This window comes from Hyaena hyaena, unplaced genomic scaffold (assembly GCF_003009895.1).
Source record: "Hyaena hyaena isolate Hyena2069 unplaced genomic scaffold, ASM300989v1 scaffold_70, whole genome shotgun sequence".
Classification (NCBI taxonomy): Eukaryota; Metazoa; Chordata; class Mammalia; order Carnivora; family Hyaenidae; genus Hyaena; species Hyaena hyaena.
In genome coordinates, this window is record NW_024080701.1 from 4,044,215 (window position 1) to 4,064,375 (window position 20,161).

Genomic DNA, 20,161 nt, shown 5'->3' on the forward strand with positions numbered 1-20,161 from the left:
GGATCTAATTTTTTTAGAGCACCCAAGAAGTGGTTCAGATAGATAGTCGTGGGTAATAACCATTGCCTTGAAGGATTTAAAGAAAACATATAAACTTATACAGAGGACACAGAAGCAATCAATTTCTTTTTTTAGCCATGTTTGTAAACAAATTCACTTTTAGTACATGGGGAACAACCAAGCCCTTTCCCATTATATCCATGTGTGTTACAAGTTCTTTTAGCTCTGTTACCAAAAGTTCTCACTACTATTTCTGTACGGAGGCTACCAGGCTAAATTCTAATGTTCTCAAGGTATCTTGTCCTGGAAATGGTGTCATTTCTCAGGATTTGAAAATGACTTGGCTGAACTAAAGATGAAGAAGCCAAGCCTCTGCTATTCTTCCTAGTCTCCTGGGCACAGCGTTGTAATCTTGCCAACAATGACAAGTATGACAACCATGAAAGTCAAATCTTAAAGAGTCTAGAAGAGCTCTCATACTTGCCACCATGGACTCAGCAATAAAAAGAGCAGACAGTTGCACTCTATGCAGTTTATAGTTGCTTTGTTCCTTCATATCTGAGCAAGGAGAGAGGGTAAAGAGCCTTCCGATAGCTTCAGCTGCCCCCTTTTTTTCCCTCAAACTCCAGGATGAGACCTTTAATGTGGGACAATTTCTGATGCAGGTACTCACAGCGACGCTTTTCTTCCCTGTAACCTGGGTACCGCTGCAAAGAAAAAGCATCCATGTCAAAAAAAGGATCTACCATTTCTACCTTCTTGCTACCATTCCCAGACCTTGTCTTACCTTCCTGAACTTTTTATATTCCTGGACTATTTTTTCTTCCAGCACCTGAAACAAAGAAAATGCTAGCACCAAGTTTAACCTTGAGAAAAAACTACTCTTCTTTTTTTTTTTTTAAGCTTATTTGGAGAGAGAAAGTGGGAGTGGGGCAGAGAGAATCTGCACAGATAGTGCAGAGCCTGATGAGGGACTCAAATTCACAAACAATGAGATGACCTGAGATGAAGTTGGACACTTAAGTGACTGAGCCACCCAGATACCCCAAAAACTCCAATTTTCTTAAGGGAGAGTAGTAACTTCCCATCTTATTCTACCAAATGATAGAGATTAGTTTTTCTCTCAAAACAGACTTGCTTGCCACTTTCGTTACTGTACAGTCTTCTGGGCAAATTAGCAGGGAGTTTATGGCCAGTAAAGCTAGAAAGCCACCTTGGGTCCAGTCCTTACCTTGTGTTCTGGAGTTCCTTGCTGAACTCTCTTGATCTCCGCTCCCAGCTCTATGAATCTTTGGCTTGCAGCCCCAACACGAGCATGGAGGATGCGGTATTCAGTATAATCTGTCTCAAAGTCCTGCTCATAAGCATGTTGCTGCTCTGCACTGTGGATGGCCCTGTATTGCCTGCCAGGAGTAGAGTTGTCACCTTTAATTTCATTGCCCCTAAAAGCTTCCAGCTCACAGGAAGTTTATGTTAATATCTCCTATGCACAAGACTTGATAAAATTGGAAGTAGCAGGGGACTCACAGGAGGTAATCTGGTACTTCTTCAGGGCTTGGGGATTCAGAATCTAGAAAGAAAGCAAAATGACAGAGAAGTGATTATATAGGCTTTTTTTTTTTCAATAAGGCAGTTTTGTCCTTCTCATTAACTCACTTGCTTGGACTGATGGACTGTGTTCCAGCCTGGAGCCCATGTCATCTTCATCTTTATCTTCTTGCTCCCAATCTTCTTCATCTTGCAGGTCCTGATTGGGCAGTCCTTGTAGGGGACTTGGAGCTAAAGGCAGGGTTCTGAGCCTCTTTTCTTTCAGTCTTCTAGGGGGTGCAGGTGCTGGACGCTTCTAGTTGGGGGGGGAGGATGTCACAAACAGTAAGCCAGAATCTTATTTTGCAGTTCTTTTGAAAATTAATTTCATAGAATAATCTCTGGGAGCATCAGAATCAAGTCTCCTAATTTAAAATTTTTAGCCTAATTGGACAAAGATCTCTTTGAAAATCCCTTGCTATTACAACTTACCTTGTCCAAATATTTCTGGCTAGTAGAGGAAGGCAGTGCCTGATCAGGTTCTCTGTTTGGAAGATGGGTCTGGTTTCTAGGATATTTGAAGAGGGAATGGGACAGATGAAGACCAAGGTAGGGCTAGATCTTTTATTAAAGCATTTAGGGTGGAGATTAGACAGGAAGACAATACCAGGTAATTCCCAGGTTAGTCCCACCCTGCCCCAAGTACCTCACTTCCCACTGTGCCATGTGTTCCTCTGAGGATCCTGGGAGTGACTGTCCTTGGCTTCTTGCCAGTGGGTCTGGCACCTGGCAGGGAAAGTGGCAGGGGCACTTGGCTCTCTGGGCTTCAGGCTGTGCCCCACCTTATTCCAACTACCTGCAGTTTCTGGCCTCACCTCTTTTAGTGCCATCTGTGGCTGTGAAATTGTGTCTTCCTCAGAACAGTCTCCTGTGTTCTGCCAACTCTCAGGATCTCTGGCACGGACAGTTAGGTTGTGTCTATGAACTGAATATGGGGCAGGAATGGAATCCATGGCTGCCCAAATAGTGAGGCGCTCCCTGAGTGGGCCCAGGCAGTGGAGGTGGTTAGGCCCAGACCTGGAAAGGGGTGGTGGAAAAATCCCAGGAGGGTGAACTTTTAAGTACTTCTAGAATCAGCCTCCCGAACTTTCCACAAACCCTTTTTACCTACCTGTTCCCCCTTACCTGCCGAAGCGTTGGCACACAAGGTCCAAGCCACCACCAGGGCCCTCTTGGCCACACTGGGACATTATGAAGGAGAAGAGGCAGGACCAGCCAGGGCCTGGGAACCTCAGATACTAGGGGCAGAAGGAGAACCATAAGCCCCATTAAGTCAGCCCCTCCCCCTTCTCCCATTGCCATTCTTCCCTTAGCCAGCCTAAGACTGAAGATGGGTCCCATGGGACTCGTTAGTACACCAGGTGCAGCTGGGCTTGAGTTTCCCCAGGAGACTGAGACGACACAGTCTCCTCAACCGCAGCCTCCTGGGACCACAACCGCAGCATCCCCCTCCGCCCCTCTCGGGGTTCAGTTCTCGTAACTTCTTCAGACAGTGACTGCTGTCAGCCTTCCCGCCTTGGCTGCACCCACCCGAAGTCTACTTCTGTTCTCCCCGCCCCCTACCTCTTTCACGCACCCTAGGCCCTTACTTACCCCTCGGTTGCCTTGGAAAGCGATCACTGGCCGAACCTGCGGGGAGAGCAGGTGCGAGCTGAACGCAGGTGAAGTGGCATTCCCAGGATATGGCGTTGGGTCCCCGGGGTGGGGGCCGGGGGGAACACCTGCCTCACGAGCTTCACTTGGAGAGGTGGGGAGGTCGGAACCTACGGATACTACTCCCCAAACTCAGGTCTCTTAGCCAAGGTCACCGACTGAGGCCCGAGATCCCGAGGGACAGAGAGACTAGGAAAGATGGGGCACCGGGGTCCGCCGCACCTGTTGCCGCCGACACTCCTGCAGCGCACGTAAAGCCGCGTCGTTTAGCCTGAGCATCAGGAGGCTGGTCCCGGCAGCAGGAGTGAAGCAGAGTTGGAACTTGCCACTCAGAAGCTCCTGGGGTCCCTCCATGGCTGCGAGGTCGAGCGCAAGCAGAACAAGAACCAAACGCAAGGGCCACCACCACCACCACTGCTGTGCAGGTTTAGGCTGCACTCCGTGCAGCCCAGGTCGGCCCCGCCCTCCGCCAGGCCCCACCCCCCCCACCCCCTCCAGCACCACCTCAGAGGTTTCCCAGCCGCTTGGGCGGTGCTTCGCAATTCCCCAGATGTCTAAGCAAACAGACCCCACTGGTTTCTTAGATTGGCACGCACCGCACTGGGCTTTCAACAGGGGTTATCTCAGTTACAGGGGGAAAGTCTGCGGCCAACTTTAGACTCCTCACCCAGAATCCCTAGTCCTGCCTCAGTTTGCCCAGCAAACCTGAACTCGAAGTTGCCGTCTCTAAGTGAAGCTGAACCTGCAATCCCTACAGGGTGTCAGAAGCAGAGGGGGAGGGAGTGGGCCTGGTTGCTGGGCTGGCTCAGTAGATCGCACCTCAGAGGCCAAGAGCCCCCAGGGACCCGAGAATGGCGGCCCCAAAGGGGTATTTCTGACGCCAACACCTGACACGGTGCTTTTGCTTTTTCTCGCCTGCAATGGCTGAGGACGAAGACGATTTCTGAGGCTGAAAACAAAGTCAGGCCCGGTGGGTGTCTTGGCAGCGGTGGAACTTGGCTGTTGCGAGCTGGAACACCCGCACCGGTAGGCGGGGATGAGGGGTGTGGGTACTGGCAGGAGAGTTGCAGGGCAGAGGAGAGGGAGGACTCAATCCCAGGTCACCGCTCCTGGCGTATACGCATGAGACTGGTGTGAAAGGGAGCCGGCCCAATCCCTCAGGACGGCCAGGAAGTGTCACGAAGTTGTGAGACATTCTGGAGGCTCAGATCCTGGTGCATTGAGACCCCCAGGAACACTTTCAGGTCGGCCCTGGTGTCTCCACTTGTCCCTGTTTTCCAAGAGCCCTGATGTTCTCTTTCCTGGCCAGGATCCCTCTGCTAAATCTCTGGACCTACATAATCCCAGGTGACCTTAGTGCCCTCCACCCCAAAATCAAATTACATATACATTTGTCAAAACTCATCAAATAGTACACTTAAAATGTGTATGTTTTAATGTATGTAAATTAGACCTCAATAAAGATAATTTTAAAAATTGGTGTAATAAATCTCTAACTCCAATAACAAAAACATTTATCTGTCCATTTCTTTAGGGCTTTCTGCTTCTCTGGTGACTGTTTATTTGATAAAGTGTGGCAATGGGTAGGGCGGGTCTCCCAGTGTTCCTTTTTTTTTTTTAATGTTTGTTTATTTCTGAGAGAGAGAGAGAGAGAGCGAGCAGGGGAGGTCAGAGAGAGAGGGAGATACAGAATCTGAAATAGGTTCCAGGCTCTTAGCTGGGTGTCAGCACAAAACCCAACGCAGGGCTCGAACCCAGGAACCGTGAGATCATGACCTGAGCCAAAGTTGGACGCTTAACCGACTGAGCCACCCAGGCGCCCCCCAGTGTTCCTTTTCTTCTCAGATGACATCTGTGGGCTTCTGTTGGATTTTCCTGGATTTAAACACAAAGGAGAGGCTAGAATTGTCTAAATTTTCAGAGAAGAGGAAAGGGGCAGTGCTATAAAAGGAGGCAAGTGAGAAAGGTATTTGGGGAAGGGAGAAGGGAGGTAGGAATCTAACATATGTTGGATGTCCATTGTGTGTCAAGATCTTTCATGTTATTTAATCCCTAAAATAACTTCAGAGTATTATCACTCAAATTTTTCATTCACTCATTCAACAAATAATTATTGCACCAGACACTGTACTATATCTTTGGATACATCAATGAATGGATTTCTTGCTTTGGAGAACTTATTCCAGAGGGGAAGAAGGCACTATAGACAAAGCTAGGAAATAAACATAAGAAATACAGTGTATGTTAAAAGGTTTATCATACCTTTTATATAATAAAAATAATATAGATAAAAGAAAAAATAGAGCAAGGTAAGTGGGTTTGGAAGTAGAGGAAGAGGAAGTAGAGGGAGGCTGGAGAGGGTTGACTGAATATTAAGTGAGGTGGTAAGAGAAGGCCTTAGAGAAGATGAAATTGGAGCAATGTCCTAAAGGAGGTGAGGGGATTGGCCAAACCATACAGTTGGAAGAAATGCTTTCTAGTCAGAGGGATTGGCCAGTGCAAACTCTGTGAGTGAGAAGTGTACCTGGAGTGTTTGAGGAAAAGTTGAGGCCTATATAACTGGATCAAAGTAAGTAAGGGAGAGAGTAAAGAGGTAAAATCAAGAAGGTAAGGAGCAGGGACAGATCAGGTCCTGGAGGGCTTTGTGGACTATTATAAGGACTTTGGATTTTACTTTGAGTGAAATGGGGAGTCATTGCAAGGTTCTGAGCAGAGGAATAACATGAAGTCGCCTCTATTTTTAAAGGATCACTCTAGTTGGTGTGTAAGAGTAGACTGTAGAGGAACAAGGATTGAAAGCAATATGACCTGTTAGGAGGCAGTTGCACTAATTCAAACTAGAGATGGTGACAGCTCGCACCAGGAGGAAAGTGGGGAGGTGGGAGAAGGGATAGGATTCTGTATGTATAGAGCTGTCAGAATTTGCTAATGGATTGATTGAATGTGGTATAGGAGACAGAAATGGCATCAAGGATGACTCTAGGATTTTGGGCCAGAACAACTATAAGGATGAAATTGTCATCAGCTGGAGTAGGGAAGACTGCAGGTGGAACAGGGTTAGTTTTGAACATGTTGAGTTATCAGAATCCACGTGGGGATGTGGAACAGACAGTTAAACTTAGAGATGGTGAAAGATGTCTGGGCTAGAGATGTAAACTTGATAGTACTAAATATATAGATGGTATTTAAAGCCCAGAAATTGGATGAGATAACTCAGGAAGATAATAAAGAGTTTAAAAGATTACACCATAGAGCACTCCAATCTCTAGAAGGAAGTCATGGGGAAGAAAAGCAAAACCAAATAAAAGGAGATGGCCAGTGAGGAAGGAGGAACACCAAGAGAGTGTGTGGTGAACCGTGAGATCATGACCGAGCCGGTTGGATGCTCAACGGACTAAACCACTCAGGCGCCCCTCTTTGATTTGTTTTAAATGACCCATCGGTTGTTCATTAGCATGTCACTTAATCTCCACATTTTAATGGTTTTTCCAGCTTTTTCCTGGTAATTGATTTCTAATTTCATGCTACTGTAGCCAGAAAAGATGCTTGATATGATTTCAGTCTTCTTGAATTTTGTGGCCTAACATGTAATCTATTCTGGAGAATGTTCCATGTTCACTGGAGAAGAACGTGTATTCTGTGCTTTTGGATGGAATGTTGTGTGTCTACCTATTAAATTCAACTGGTCGAGTTTGTTGCTGAGGGCCAATGCTTTCTTATTAATTTTCTGCTTGGATAATCTATCCATTGATGTAAGTGGGGTGGTAAAGTCCCTTATATTATTGTATTGCTGTCAATTTCTCCCTTTAGGTCTATTAAGATTTGCTTTATATATCTTGGCTCCTCTATGTTGGGTACATATACATTTATAAAGTTATGTCTAGTTGGATTTACCCCTTTATCATTATGTAATGTCTGTCTATAATTGCAGTCTTTGTTTTAAAGTCTATTTTGTCTGCTATGAGTATTGCTACCCAGGCTTTTTTTTTTTTTCCACTTCCATTTACATGGGATATTTTTCTCCATCTCTTCATTTTTAGTCTGTGTCCCTACTTCTGAAGTGAGTTTCTTATAGACAGCATACAATTGGGTTTTTTTTTTTTAATGTTTTATTTATTTCTAGGAGAGAGAGAGAGAGACAGCGTGAGCAGGGGAGGGCCAGAGAGAGAGGGAGTCACAGACTGAAACAGGCTCCAGGCTCTGAGCTGGCAGTCAGCACAGAGCCCGACGCGGGGCTCGAACCCACAAACTGCGAAATCATGACCCAAGCGAAAGTCGGACGCTTAACCGACTAAGCCACCCAGGCGCCCCACTGTTTTTTTTTTTATCCACTCATCTACTTTAATTTTGAATACATTCCCAAACTATATTTTCTTTGTCCCCTTACCCCACACTTTAGATTTTTGATGTCACATTTTACATCTTTTTATTTTATGCATGTCTTAACTAAGTACTGTAGTTTTAAATTTATTGTTTTTGTCTTTGAAACATAGTTGCTTTTTAAGTGATTAATCCATTACTTTTACTATATATCTACCTTCTCCAGGGATTTTTACTTTTGCATATTGTCTTGTTATTGATTAGTGCCATTTCTTTTCAGTTAGAGAAGTCCTTTTAACATTTCTTGTAAAACCAGTTTAGAGGTGATGAACCCCTTTAGCTTTTGCTTACTTGGAAAAAACTTAATCTTTCCTTCAATTCTGAATGATAACCTGAATGATAATAGGTAAAGAATTATTGGTTGGAAGTTTTATCCTTGCAGTATTTTGAATACGTCACGCCATTCTCTTCTGGCTTGTGAAGTTTCTGTTGAAAAATCTGCCTATAGCTCTTTGGAGTTTCCTTTGTATGTAATAAGTTGTTTTCCTCATGCTACCTTTAGTATCCTCTGTTTAACTTTTGCCATTTTAATTATAATATATGTTGGTGTAGCTATCTTTGGGTTTATCTTTTTGGTACTCTCTGGGTTTCCTGGACCTCTATGTCTGTTTCCTTCACCAGATTACGTAACTTTTCAGCCATTATCTTTTCAAATAAGTTTACTTATTTTTTTTTAATTTTTTTTTTAATGTTTTATTTATTTCTAGGAGAGAGAGAGAGACAGCGTGAGCAGGGGAGGGTCAGCAAGAGAGTCACAGACTCTGAAACAGGCTCCAGGCTCTGAGCTGGCAGTCAGCACAGAGCCCGACACGGGGCTCGAACCCACGAACCACGAGATCATGACCTGAGCGAAAGTCGGACGCTTAACCGACTAAGCCACCCGGGAGCCCCTCTTTTCAAATAAGTTTAAAGGCTCTTTCTCTTTCTCTTCTCTTTTTGGGACCCCTATTATGCAAATATCATTCTGCCTGATGTTATATGAAAGTTTGCTTAAGTTACCTTCATTTTTGGGGCACCTGGGTGGCCCAGCTGGGCTCCCTGCTGACAGCTCAGATCCTGGAGTCTGCTTCAGATTCTGTGTCCCACTCTCTCTCTCTCTCTGCCCCTCCCCCATTGAGTGCCCAGTACAAAGATAAGAAGAGATCTACACTACCATATATCAGGACACAAGAGTCAAAAGGAAAATCCTAAAGGCTTCTAAGACACAACACTGATCACGTAGAAAGGATGAAGAATAAGATTGACTTCAGACTTGTCAGCAGAAACACTGGAAGCTAGAAGACAATGGAGCAGTGTTAACAAATATTTGAAGAAAAATAACAACACAGATTTTTTTCACCCAGCCAAGCTCTCAACTAAGTATGAAACTAGAATAAAGACAGAGTCTGAAAATACTTATCTACTATGCACCCTTTTCAGCAAGATATTGAAGATATACTATACCAAAATGAGGAGTAAACCAAGAAAAAAGTCATAGGATCCAGGAAAAAGAGTATCCATCATAGGAGATAAGTGAAGGGAATCCAGACTGCTGGTGAAGGGAGATTCCAGAAAGATATCTTTGTAACAGCTTAGAGAGCAACCATTTCAGATTAGAGCAGGAGAATGAAAGGCTCTGGAGGCATATATCTAAGAAAAAAAATGGAAACTGATAAATTATCTGATTGTTTTTGAATATTTGAGAGAGTTCTACTTCTAGAAGACAATATGAGAATTAACTGATAGTAGTTACATAAACAAGTAAACATCTAAATAGATCATTAATTGTGAGGGGAAGCAAACAAGAAATGTTAACAGTATACTGTCACAGCTTGCAAATAACCTTTACTCATAAAATGTAAACATTCAATATTTAATATTGATCTAACTATAATAACACTACATTAGGAGGATAGAGAAAGTACATGCATATTTAAGCAAAGGATGAGAGAGTTAAGTCTTCATTTTTAAAACAGACATCAGGGGATGACTGGGTGGCTCAGTCAGTTAAATATATGACTTTGGCTCAGGTCATGATCTCACAGTTTGTGAGTTCGAGTCCCACATCAGGTGAGTTTGAGCCCCACATTAGGTGAGCTAGTCTCACATCAAGTGAGCACAAACCCTGCTTTGGGGGAGTCCCACTTCTCTCTCTCTCTCTGCTCCTCACTCATTTGTGCACCCCACTCTCAAAAAAATTAAAAAAATAAAAATTAAATAGAAGTCAGTGGCTAATATTGGAAAGTCAAAAATCCAGAAATGGCATGATATTTAGAAGAAGCAACAAATGCCAGAAGAAACAGCTAATAGAGTTGTAATCTCCTTTAAGCTGCAGGAAAACGAGTGGGAGAACAGTTCTATTTTTCATTTTATGTTGTATAGAATTTGTATGTTCATGTATAACTTCCATAAGAAACAAATAAGTACCATGTTAAAAAAAAAAAAAACAAAACCTGACCATGGTTTCAAATGAAATAGTCTAGGAGGAGGGAACAGAGGAGAAGGAGTCCAGGTACTGATGATCTCTTTGGAACTCTTCATTTACATGTCACTAGCTGTCAGAGATGCATATCTCTCACCCATGTCCCCTCCTAGTGGGCAATAAGTCTGGACTGGGAGAAGTGTTGACAGGAAAGAAAAAAAAAAAACTTCCGGAAGCATATCAATAGACTAGGAAAGGGGAAGAATCATAAAGAGCTTGGCTAAGGTTATCCCCATAGGGAAGGTGGCTTTGATTGGCAGTGTTCTAACTTCTGGAAGACCCAGGACCAGCTGAGGTCTCCATTCTTGAAAAGCTACTAAATATAGACAACAAATACCTGAGGAGGGGAGCTAAGGTACTTTTCACTTTCACCTTGAGCTTCTCCTGGTTTGGGTGATAATGTCTCATTCCTGAACACTGGTGCTCCTTAATGGCTTCTTCCTCCACTAAACACATCCTCTCTGTCTGACCTACCCCTGTGAACATCTTATAATAAAGCTAGGTTCTCAGAGCAGTACCTCTGTTTCTCTCTTGGTTCACCTGAATTGCATTTGCCTTATTCATATATAAATTCTATTTCTTCTCCTCTACTTTGAGAGACACCAGGAGGATAAGCAAGTTTCCCTGATAGTCTGCAGAGCCTTCCCAATTCCAATTTTCTTCTCTGCTTCCCATTTCCTCTAGCCTACTTCTTGTTTACTAAAACTCTCAACTACTACACAGTCCTGTCAACCATCTCTCCTGTAGCAATCAATTTATCTATTCCCTTCAAGTGTTCCCTTTCCAGTTCTCCCTCAGCACTTTGGGCAGAAGTTCAAAGGCAAGGAGCTAATATAGAGCAGAGTCTAGGCTACTCCTTGCTACCCTGCTGGAAAATATGTATGGCCTTCCTCCTGCTAGACTCAGACGAGGGTTTCAAGGTCTTGTGCTGGGGTCCTCTATTAAAGTATACCCTCAATACAGCAATGTCTGTACCCTGGGAGAACATATTCTCAGTAAAGCAAGTCTTCTCAGTGCAGAGTGACAGTCCAGAGCTACAAGGCTGTAGGTCCAGCAAACTCTGGTAAGAAGGAGAGAAATATACCTGTGTCCATTGGACAGGATCCCCAAGTCCAAAGAATGTGGTGATGAGAAGAAAGGGGGGTAAGGAAGGATGAAAACTAAATCAATGACTATAGAAACAGGGCCACATGCACATTTAGAAATGTCTTCTTCCCCCTCTTCCATATACCTTGATGGAGAAACTCCTGATATACAAGAATGTGGGCTGCTGATGTGGCATGACTTTATGAGTATGGAAAAACACAGGCTCTAGAGATAGCTGAGCTGAGTGAGACCACTCACTGGGATTCTTATGTGCCATGGACTCCTTTGGAAGTCTAGGAAAGACTGTAAAATGGAGGAGCACCTCGGTGGCTCAATTAAGTGTCTGACTTCGGCTCAGGTCATGATCTCACAGTTCGTGGGTTCAAGACCTGCATCAGGCTCTGTGCTGAATGCTTGCTCAGACCCTGGAGCCTGCTTTGAATTCTGTGTCTTCTTTTCTCTCTGCCCCTCCCCTGCTCATGCTCTCTCAAAAATAAATAAATGTTAAAAACAAAAAAAAAGACCATAAGATGGCTTCTCAGAATAATGTTTTAAAGTACATTTTAGAAAATACATCCATGAGGGGCACCTGGGTGGCTCAGTCCGTTAAGCATCCGACTTCGGTTCAGGTCATTATCTTACGGCTTGTGGGTTCGACGAACCCATGTCTGGCTCTGTGCTGACACCTAGCTCAGAGCCTGGAGCCGGCCTCGGATTCTGTGTCTCCCTCTCTCTCTGACCCTCCCCTGCTTGTGCTGTCTCTTTCTCTCTCAAAAATAAATAAAAACATTAAAAAAATTTTTTAAAAATACATCCATGATACTGTACACTCATTTTGATAGCAGCATTAATTCACAATAGCCAAAAGGTGGCAACAAAAGTGTCCATTGACAGATGAATGGACAAGGAAAATGTGGTATATACATACAATAGAATCTTATTAAGCCTTAAAAAGGAAAGAACTTCTTGACATGCCTGGGTGGCTCAGTTGGTTAAACATCTGACTTCAGCTCAGGTCATGATCTCACAGTTTGTGAGTATGGGCTCTGTGCTGTCACCTCTCTCTCTGTCTCCCCCTCTCTGTGCCCCTCCCTGGCTCTCACGTGCTCTATCTTTCTGTCAAAAAGAAACATTACAAAAGAAAGGAAAGCAATCCTGACACATGCTACAACATGGATCATCCTTGAGGCCATTATTCTAAGTGAAATAAGTAAGTCACAAAAAGATACATACTGTATGATTCCACTTATGAGGTATCTAGAGTAGTTAAATTCATAGAAACAGAAAAGGGTGGTTGCAAGCAACTAGGAGGAGGGGAAAATGGGGAGTTATTCAAAACGTATAGAGTTTCAGTTTTGCAAGATGAAAAGAGTTCCGGAGTTTGGGTGCACAGCAATGTAAATGTACTTAATGCTACTAAACGGTACACTTAAAAATGCTGAAGATATTAAATTTAGTTATGTCTATTTTTCCACAGTTAAAATCCTTTTTATTTAAAAAATCACACAGAATCACTCCTGCACATCCAGTGCAGCTGTGCATCATGGCCAAGCCAGATGTCAATCCTGCCCACCCCATGCCACAGACAGCTGTGCATCCCAGCGGAGCACCAGCCCCACCTACCCCCATGTTGCAGATACACCTCATCCTGCTGGTCAGAGGGATTCTGCTTCTGGGATCCACATGACATCTCCTACACAAGACTATTCCTTCAAGACTGGAAGAGAGAGGTGATTTGCCTAATACAGAGAAACAGTCAGTCAAAATGAGACAGGAATATGTTCCAAATGAAAGAAGACAAAACATTAGAAAAATACCTTAATGAAACAGAAATAAGCAATCTACCTGAGAAAAAGTGCAAAGTTGTGGCCATAAAGATGCTCACTGAACTTGGGGGAAAATGGATAAACACAGTGAGGTCCTTAACAAAGAGATAGAAAGTAAAAGTTCCAAACATGGGTGTCTGGCTGGCTGTCAGTAGAGCATGCAACTCTTGATCTCAGAGTCATGAGTTTCAGTCCCACATTGGGCACAGAGCTTATTTTAAAAAGAAAAAAAAAAAAAAATATGGCTATGTCAATTATATCTCAGTAAAACTGGAAAAAAAAAGATTAGGAAAAAAAGTTCCAAACAGAAGTTACACAGCTGAAGAGTACTATGATTGAACTAAAAAAATACACTAGAGGGGTTCAGAGCAGACTAGATAAAGCTGAAGACTGAGTCAATAAGCTGAAATGCAAAACAACAGAACTCACAGCAGCAAAAAGAAAAAAGAATTTTTAAAAATGAAGCTAACTTAAAAGTTTTTTTTAAATGTTTATTTTTGAGAGAGAGACAAGACAGCACGAGTGGGGGAGGGGCAGAGAGAGAGGGAGACAGAATCTGAAACAGGCTCAAGGCTCCACACTATCAGCATGGAGCCCGATGGGGGGCTCAGACCCACAGACCATGAGATCATGACCTGAGCTGAAGTTGTACACTTAACTGACAGAGCCACCCAGGTGCCCTTGTCCAAATTTCTGTAATATTTTTTCAACATTTACCTTCCAACTCTTTTATTTTTTTTAAATTTCAGCTATCATATTTTTAATTTCTTTTTTTTTTTAATGTTTTATTTATTTCTAGGAGAGAGAGAGAGACAGTGTGAGGAGGGGAGGGTCAGAGAGAGAGGGAGTCACAGACTGAAACAGGCTCCAGGCTCTGAGCTGGCAGACAGCACAGAGCGCGATGCGGGGCTCGAACCCACGAACCGCGAGATCATGACCCAAGCGAAAGTCGGATGCTTAACCGACTAAGCCACCCAGGCGCCCCATATTTTTAATTTCTAAAAGCTCTTTATTTTTCTCTGAAATTTTTTATAGCCCCCCCTCCATTTTTGTTCAATATCCTCTTCTTTTTTAAAGATACTAATTCTAGTTCCCTTCCCATTTTCTTTTGTTCATACAATTGTTTCTGTATCCTCTGAGACCTTATTTTCTGTTTTGTCTTGTCCTGTTTTTACATTGAATGTTTTCTCCAATGCCTGATGATCCTTGGGTATCTACTCATCTCTACAAGGAAGGCAATGGAAAGCTGACTGGGAAGCTTGGGATGCATGGACAGGGCAGTTTGCACTTTAAGATAATCTGATTGGATCACTTCATTATGTGACTCCTTATATTCACCTAATTATCCAAGCTTTTCCCCACCTCAGGGCCTAAGCATATGCTGTTTCTATTGTTTGTGTATTGATTAAAATGTATGTGGTTGAAGTAACAGAAATCTGACTTAACACAGCTTATAACAAAAAACCATGGTGGTTCCCCATACCAAGAAGCTCAAAGGTAGAGCAGAGTTACGGTTGATATATCCAGTCGCCTAAGGGCATCAAGAACCAAGATCCCTTCTACCATTCACTTTGTTTCAATCTAAGGCTGGCCCTTCAAGGTCTTACATACTGGGAGTAGTAGGGGATCTGTGCTTCTTCAGTTCAAGTCAGTCAGAGAGAACACTGTCCTTCCCCTCACAATGGAACAAAAAAAAAACCCTTCCCTTTGGGCTATTCAGCCCAATTTAGGTCACATGCTAACTCCTGAAGCATTAACAGTCACTAGGTGAATACTATGCAAACATTAGCTTGGTCTGGGTTCCTTAGCCAATCAATATTAAAAGGGATGAGTTTACTTTGACTTAGCCATTCTGGACCCTCTTGGAATATAGGGAGGAGGGGGAGAATTTCCTAAAGCTGCACTGCTTTTCCCTGATAAAGGAGGGATGTAAAAAAATATTAGGGATTCAACCACACTACTGAAACCCTCTTCTATTTTTCTTACAACTGGCTCCAGGCCTCACTTTAAATGTCACCACAGAATTGGATCTCCCCATTAATTTTCATCCTTGAAACTTTGTTTCTCTTTTAGCACTTAACATAAATTGTAATGATATATATACATATATATATTTTACTTGTGAATTGTCAGTTTTCTCCAATAAAATGATAATTTCACAAGGTCAGAAACCATGTCTGTTTTGTTCATAACCAAATACTCAGTGCCTAGAAGTGCCTGGCACATAATAGATGTACACTTAATATTTGATGAAGAAATGAATGAACTCAGGAGTAAATAGTATCTTTCTCTCTCAGTGTCTCAAAATACATTTTGAAGCTGCACACATTGCCATTTCTGCTGCCACCATTCAGCTCAAGTAGCTATCTTCTCTTACTTCATGTAATGGACATCTTTTGTTTTATCTGTCTAGCCAAACACCCTTTCTTTGATAACTCTGCTCTTTCCCCATACTAATCATTTGTTTCTGGTGGGCTGCTCTCATTATATCATGCCCCACACGTACCTCGCTACTACAAGGGTAGACACCTGGCCCATCAGAGCCCTCTCGTGGGATTTTAAAAACTAAAGGTCTTCTCTCTTGGGCAAGCTTTGAGATGTGAGGGAAGGTACCATGGTGGCCATTGCCTGTCCTGTCAAGGGATCTGGGTATGAGAAGATAAAACAGAGATACAAGACATGTAGGATTCTGTTACTGGTTTTAGTTTTTCATACAGTCAGCCACACCGTACCCATTTCCCCAGTTATGTAATCTGATAAATTCCCCTTTTTGCTCAAATTTGATATGAACTGCATTTCAGTGATGTTACCAAATAAGGCCTAGCATCCCAGATGTCTATGGTAGCCTCCTGACTGGTCTCCCCATTTCCATTTAGCTGCTCTAATTCATTTTCCTCCTATAGAGAGAGCTCTTCAAAATTTACATCCTGCTGATGAAGAGCAAAGGCTAGGTTAGATGCTCAACCTCAATCTTTATGATCAGTTTCCTTAGGAAAGTTATTTAACCTGCTTATGCCAAGGTTTCTAGATCAGTAAAAAGGGGATAACATCTCAAAAGGTTATTGTGAGGCTCAAAAAAGAAAAGCACATTTAATGTACTTAATAAGCACTCACTTAGTGTTAGCTAGTAGTGTTATTAACAGTAGTAATTCAGATCATTGTCCTACTTATTTCCTGAACTAGTTTCACACCACCTTGCTCACTAGTCATTAGTGACTTACCTATTACTTAACCTTGTGGCTCTTGATGGGCCAGCCTGAGGAAGCAGGGCCTTAGGGTCTTCACACATGCTGTCTCCTCTCCTGACATGTTCTCCCTGCCTGTCTTCCCTTGGCCTGGCTGACTCCTCATCTTTTTGCCTCAGCTCAAATGTCACTTGTTTCACTTCTCTAATCAAAGTTAAGGTCTACAGGGTCTCTGGGTATACTTTCTTTATAGGACTACAGTATTATGATTTCTTATCAGGACAGGTAGAAGAACTGTTTACAGACAGTCTTCATTCAGATTACATGGAGATCTTTTTTTTATGGGTAAGTGCTTATGCTGTGTATTCTGTTAAGTATTTTGAATATCATCCTAGCATAGAATGTTTTTTTCTTTCAAAGCAGTTGTCACAATTTGCATATATGTGTTATATATATATGTACACACACACATATATACGGGCTGTTTCCTGTCTATATGTTCCATAAGTGTAGAGGTATATGTCTTTTTCATCACTGTATACCTAATGACTAATACAATAGTTGGCACATAGTTGGTGCACAACACAATGAATATATGTTAAAAGAATGAGTGAATTTTGGGGGCAACTCCTGGAAAAATTAGATTGGAGGTATGGTAACCAGTCAAGGTTCTGAAAGGACTGGAAATAGACTCTTAGGCATGGGGGTAGGGTAGGGTGAGTTGATAAGAAGAGACTGGTTATAGGGTTGTTCTACTCTCACACCTGAGATGCTGGAGTTGATAAGGAGGTAACAAGTGCCAAAGGGAACTTGCTTCCTCATCCTACACTATTTCACTTATAGTGTGGCTCAGTTTTCCCCATGGGGCTAGTTCTATGGTCTCTTTGCATGCAAGGGGACCCAAGTGGCTTGGCTCCATTGGGAACCTGATCCTGGGAGGCCAGAGAGCCCAAATTCTGCTTATGAACTGTGCTCAAACTGCTGTTGTAGCTCTGCAGGTGATGTCCCCACCCTTCCAGTCAGTTTCCTCATCTTCCCACTTTATATCTGGGGTCCTTAAGTCTTGCCTTACCTCCTTCTCTGTTTCAGAGCCATACATCCTCATTCTAATTTATTCCCTCACAACTCTATAATCAGTTTAAATGGAGGTATTTTTCCTCCCCCATGGCTGTTGGCCAGCAGCTTCAGTTCTTCACCACATGGGGCTCTCATGAAATGGCAGCTGGCTTCCCCCAGAGCCAGTGATCCAAGAGAGAGAAGGCGGAAGCCACAATGATCTTTTATGACTTAGCATCAGAAGTGACATACCATCGCTTCTGCCATATTGGTCGCACAGATCAATCCTGATTTAGTATGGGAGAGGACTACACATGGATATAAATACTATGAGGGAGGGTCATTAGCAGCCATTTCAGAGACTGGCTACCACAGAAGGGTTAGAGGAATTTAGAGAAGAAAAAGTCTTAGGACTTGAAGAAGGGAGATGAAAGAGACATTAACTGAATGCCATATTATGCTTATATTATGAGCCAAGCCCTTTATATCTATATTAATCTCCTCCATAACACTAAGGGGTAGAGATTATTCCCATTTTTCATATAAAGTAATTGAAGCATGAAGAAAATAAGTGTCTAAAATCAAATCCAGTGGTTCCTGAGTGGCTCAGTCGGTTAAGCGTCAGACTCTTGATTTCAGCTCAGATCGCAATCTCATGTTTTCATGAATTTGAGCCCCACATTGGGTTCTGCACTGACAGTGTGGAGCCTGCTTGGGCTTTTCTCTCTCTCTCTCTCTCTCTCTCTCCATCCCTCCCTCTCTCTCTCCCTCTCCCTGTCCCTATGCCCTTCCATTGCTTGCACTGTCTCTATCTCTCTCAAATAAATAAATAAACTTAAAAATTAAAAAAAAATCAAATCCAGTAAGTAGCAGAGACAGGATTTATATGATTTGTATGTTATATTTGCGATTAATGTTGATCAAGTATATTTAGTATGTACTAAAGGATGGGATATATGCTACTTGCGGTCTGAGAATTCTGGGTAGTATAGAGACATAGTATTAAACATTGAAAAAAAAAGTATACACACACACACACACACACACACACACACATATTTTTAAGTAGGCTCCATGTCCAATGCAGAGGTCAACATGGGGCTTGAACTCATGATCCTGAGATCAAGACCTGAGCTGAGATCAAGAGTACAACACTTGGGGTGCCTGGGTGGCTCAGCTGGGTAAGTGTCCAACTTTTGCCTGGATTTCTCTGTCTCCCTCCTTCTCTGCCCCTCCCCTGGTCACCCACGCTCTAAGTATAAATAAAATAAACATTAAAAAAAAAGACTGTTCTTTAAAAAAAAAGTCACATGCTTAAGTGACTGAGTTACCCAGGCACCCCTGAAAATATTAAATTTAGTTTTAATCCTCTGATGGTATCAAGAGAAAGCTTCAGTTTCAAAGTCTGATGCCTTGTTACCTCTCCAAAACTTGTTAATTTCTCTTTTTAAGAAAGAATGGGCAGAGGCACCTGGGTGGCTCAGTTGGCTGAGGGCCCAACTCCTGATTTCAGTTCAGGTCATGATCTCAAAGTTTGTGAGTTTGAGCCCCACAACGGACTCTACGCTGACAGCACGGGGTGTGCTTGGGATTCTCTCTCTCTCTCTCTCTCTCAAAATAAATAAGTAAACAAACAAACAAACAAAAAAGGGAGGGCAGGCCGGACTCCTTATCTTTGACAATGATTTGACTCTGGTAGAATCTTGAGAATACATTTTGTTTTCATTGTATTCACTTTTATAGTTACTCTCCATTACTGGTCAGGTGAACCTGATTTTAAATTTACTAAAGGAATATGAAGTTTTATTTCTATCCTTTATTTATTTAAGATTGATACAAACATTTTAAGTAATAGTAGTTCAAGCGATACTTTGGTATGGCAAAAATCATGAAGATGGCATTGATTGAGGTTTACTACCTTCCCATTAGGTGTTTGTTGGGGGGGAGGAGCAGCTAGTTTCAAGCTCCAGGCTTAATTCAGTTCTGCTATGGGCACCAAGTGAAGAGAATCACATAATAAAACGTACAAACATTTCTTTCCTGTGGTATTTCCTAATCTCTTCTTTATCCAACGAATTCCTCAAGACTGGTAAGGAGTCTTGTAGACAGATTAATGGAGCTGGGAATGACAATGAGTTTAATGGAAAACCTAAGCTTCCTGCCCTATTCAACAGCTTCTTACCAACCAGAGGTGACTGCTACAGGTATTCTAGTGGGGAAACATCCTGAAGAAATGGTCACAGTCTGTGCATTTCCCAATCTCTTAGTCCCTATTCCAATTCCACAGTCTGTGACTTTGGGGTACTCCAGTACTTCCAAGCTATTGCATCTTCACATTTAATATTTTTGTGGGAAACGAACGGGACCAAAGTTTTAGGACACACGGGATCTGGTTGCTAATTTCTCTTGGAGGGGTTTGTGGTGAGAGTACAATGCGGCTGGAAGGCGGTTTCTGAAAGTTATGTTTCTACCTGACTTTACCTTATAGGTGAACAATTCGTTTCTAAATACGTGGTTGGTGGGAATAAATCCTACGTAACAGGGTGAAGTTTAGTCCCAAAGTCCTGGTAATACAGAACAGACTAAACCATTTCGGCCCCCAAGAACCCCCGCCCTCTAACCCCTACCGTTCCCTTCTGGCGAGTCTGCCGGCGTCCCAAACCGTTTCCGTATGAGGTCACTCGGCCAAGTCACGTGCTCGAGCCCGCGGGAACGCCACATCGCCAGCCGCACCCTCAAACCCCCATCCTGTCCACGTGACCCGGCCTACTTTCTCCCCGCCCGACCCAACGCTTTGCTCAGGAAGCTCCGCCTCACGCAGCGCACTCGACCTGCGAACCTCCGCCCCACATCCGCCCGGGCTGGAGCGTGGCCCGCAGCCCCACGTGTTTCTCCCTGTTCAATAGGAGGACGAGCGCGGGCTCGAA

At 43.0% G+C, this 20,161-nt stretch overlaps 1 protein-coding gene across 4 annotated transcripts; it reads right to left on the reverse strand.

Annotated features, from left to right (window-relative positions):
* Window positions 1-140: 140 nt before the first annotated feature.
* ELL3 (elongation factor for RNA polymerase II 3) lies at window positions 141-20,122 on the reverse strand. 4 transcript variants are annotated; one of them, XM_039232713.1, is made up of 15 exons: window positions 19,862-19,923; window positions 19,716-19,765; window positions 15,500-15,638; window positions 12,791-12,906; window positions 3,463-3,596; window positions 3,181-3,216; window positions 2,713-2,825; window positions 2,403-2,604; window positions 2,234-2,313; window positions 2,020-2,095; window positions 1,657-1,843; window positions 1,528-1,570; window positions 1,232-1,403; window positions 788-832; window positions 141-707 (listed from the first exon to the last, which is right to left on the reverse strand). In XM_039232713.1, the coding sequence occupies exons 4-15, from the start codon at window positions 12,855-12,857 to the stop codon at window positions 597-599; spliced, it is 1,266 nt and encodes a 421-aa protein (XP_039088644.1). In that variant the 5' UTR covers window positions 12,858-12,906; window positions 15,500-15,638; window positions 19,716-19,765; window positions 19,862-19,923; the 3' UTR covers window positions 141-596. The 4 variants fall into 4 exon arrangements, with proteins under 4 accessions (XP_039088644.1, XP_039088645.1, XP_039088643.1 ...); XM_039232714.1 differs by lacking the exons at window positions 19,716-19,765; window positions 19,862-19,923 and adding an exon at window positions 20,066-20,122; XM_039232712.1 differs by lacking the exon at window positions 19,716-19,765.
* Window positions 20,123-20,161: the final 39 nt, after the last annotated feature.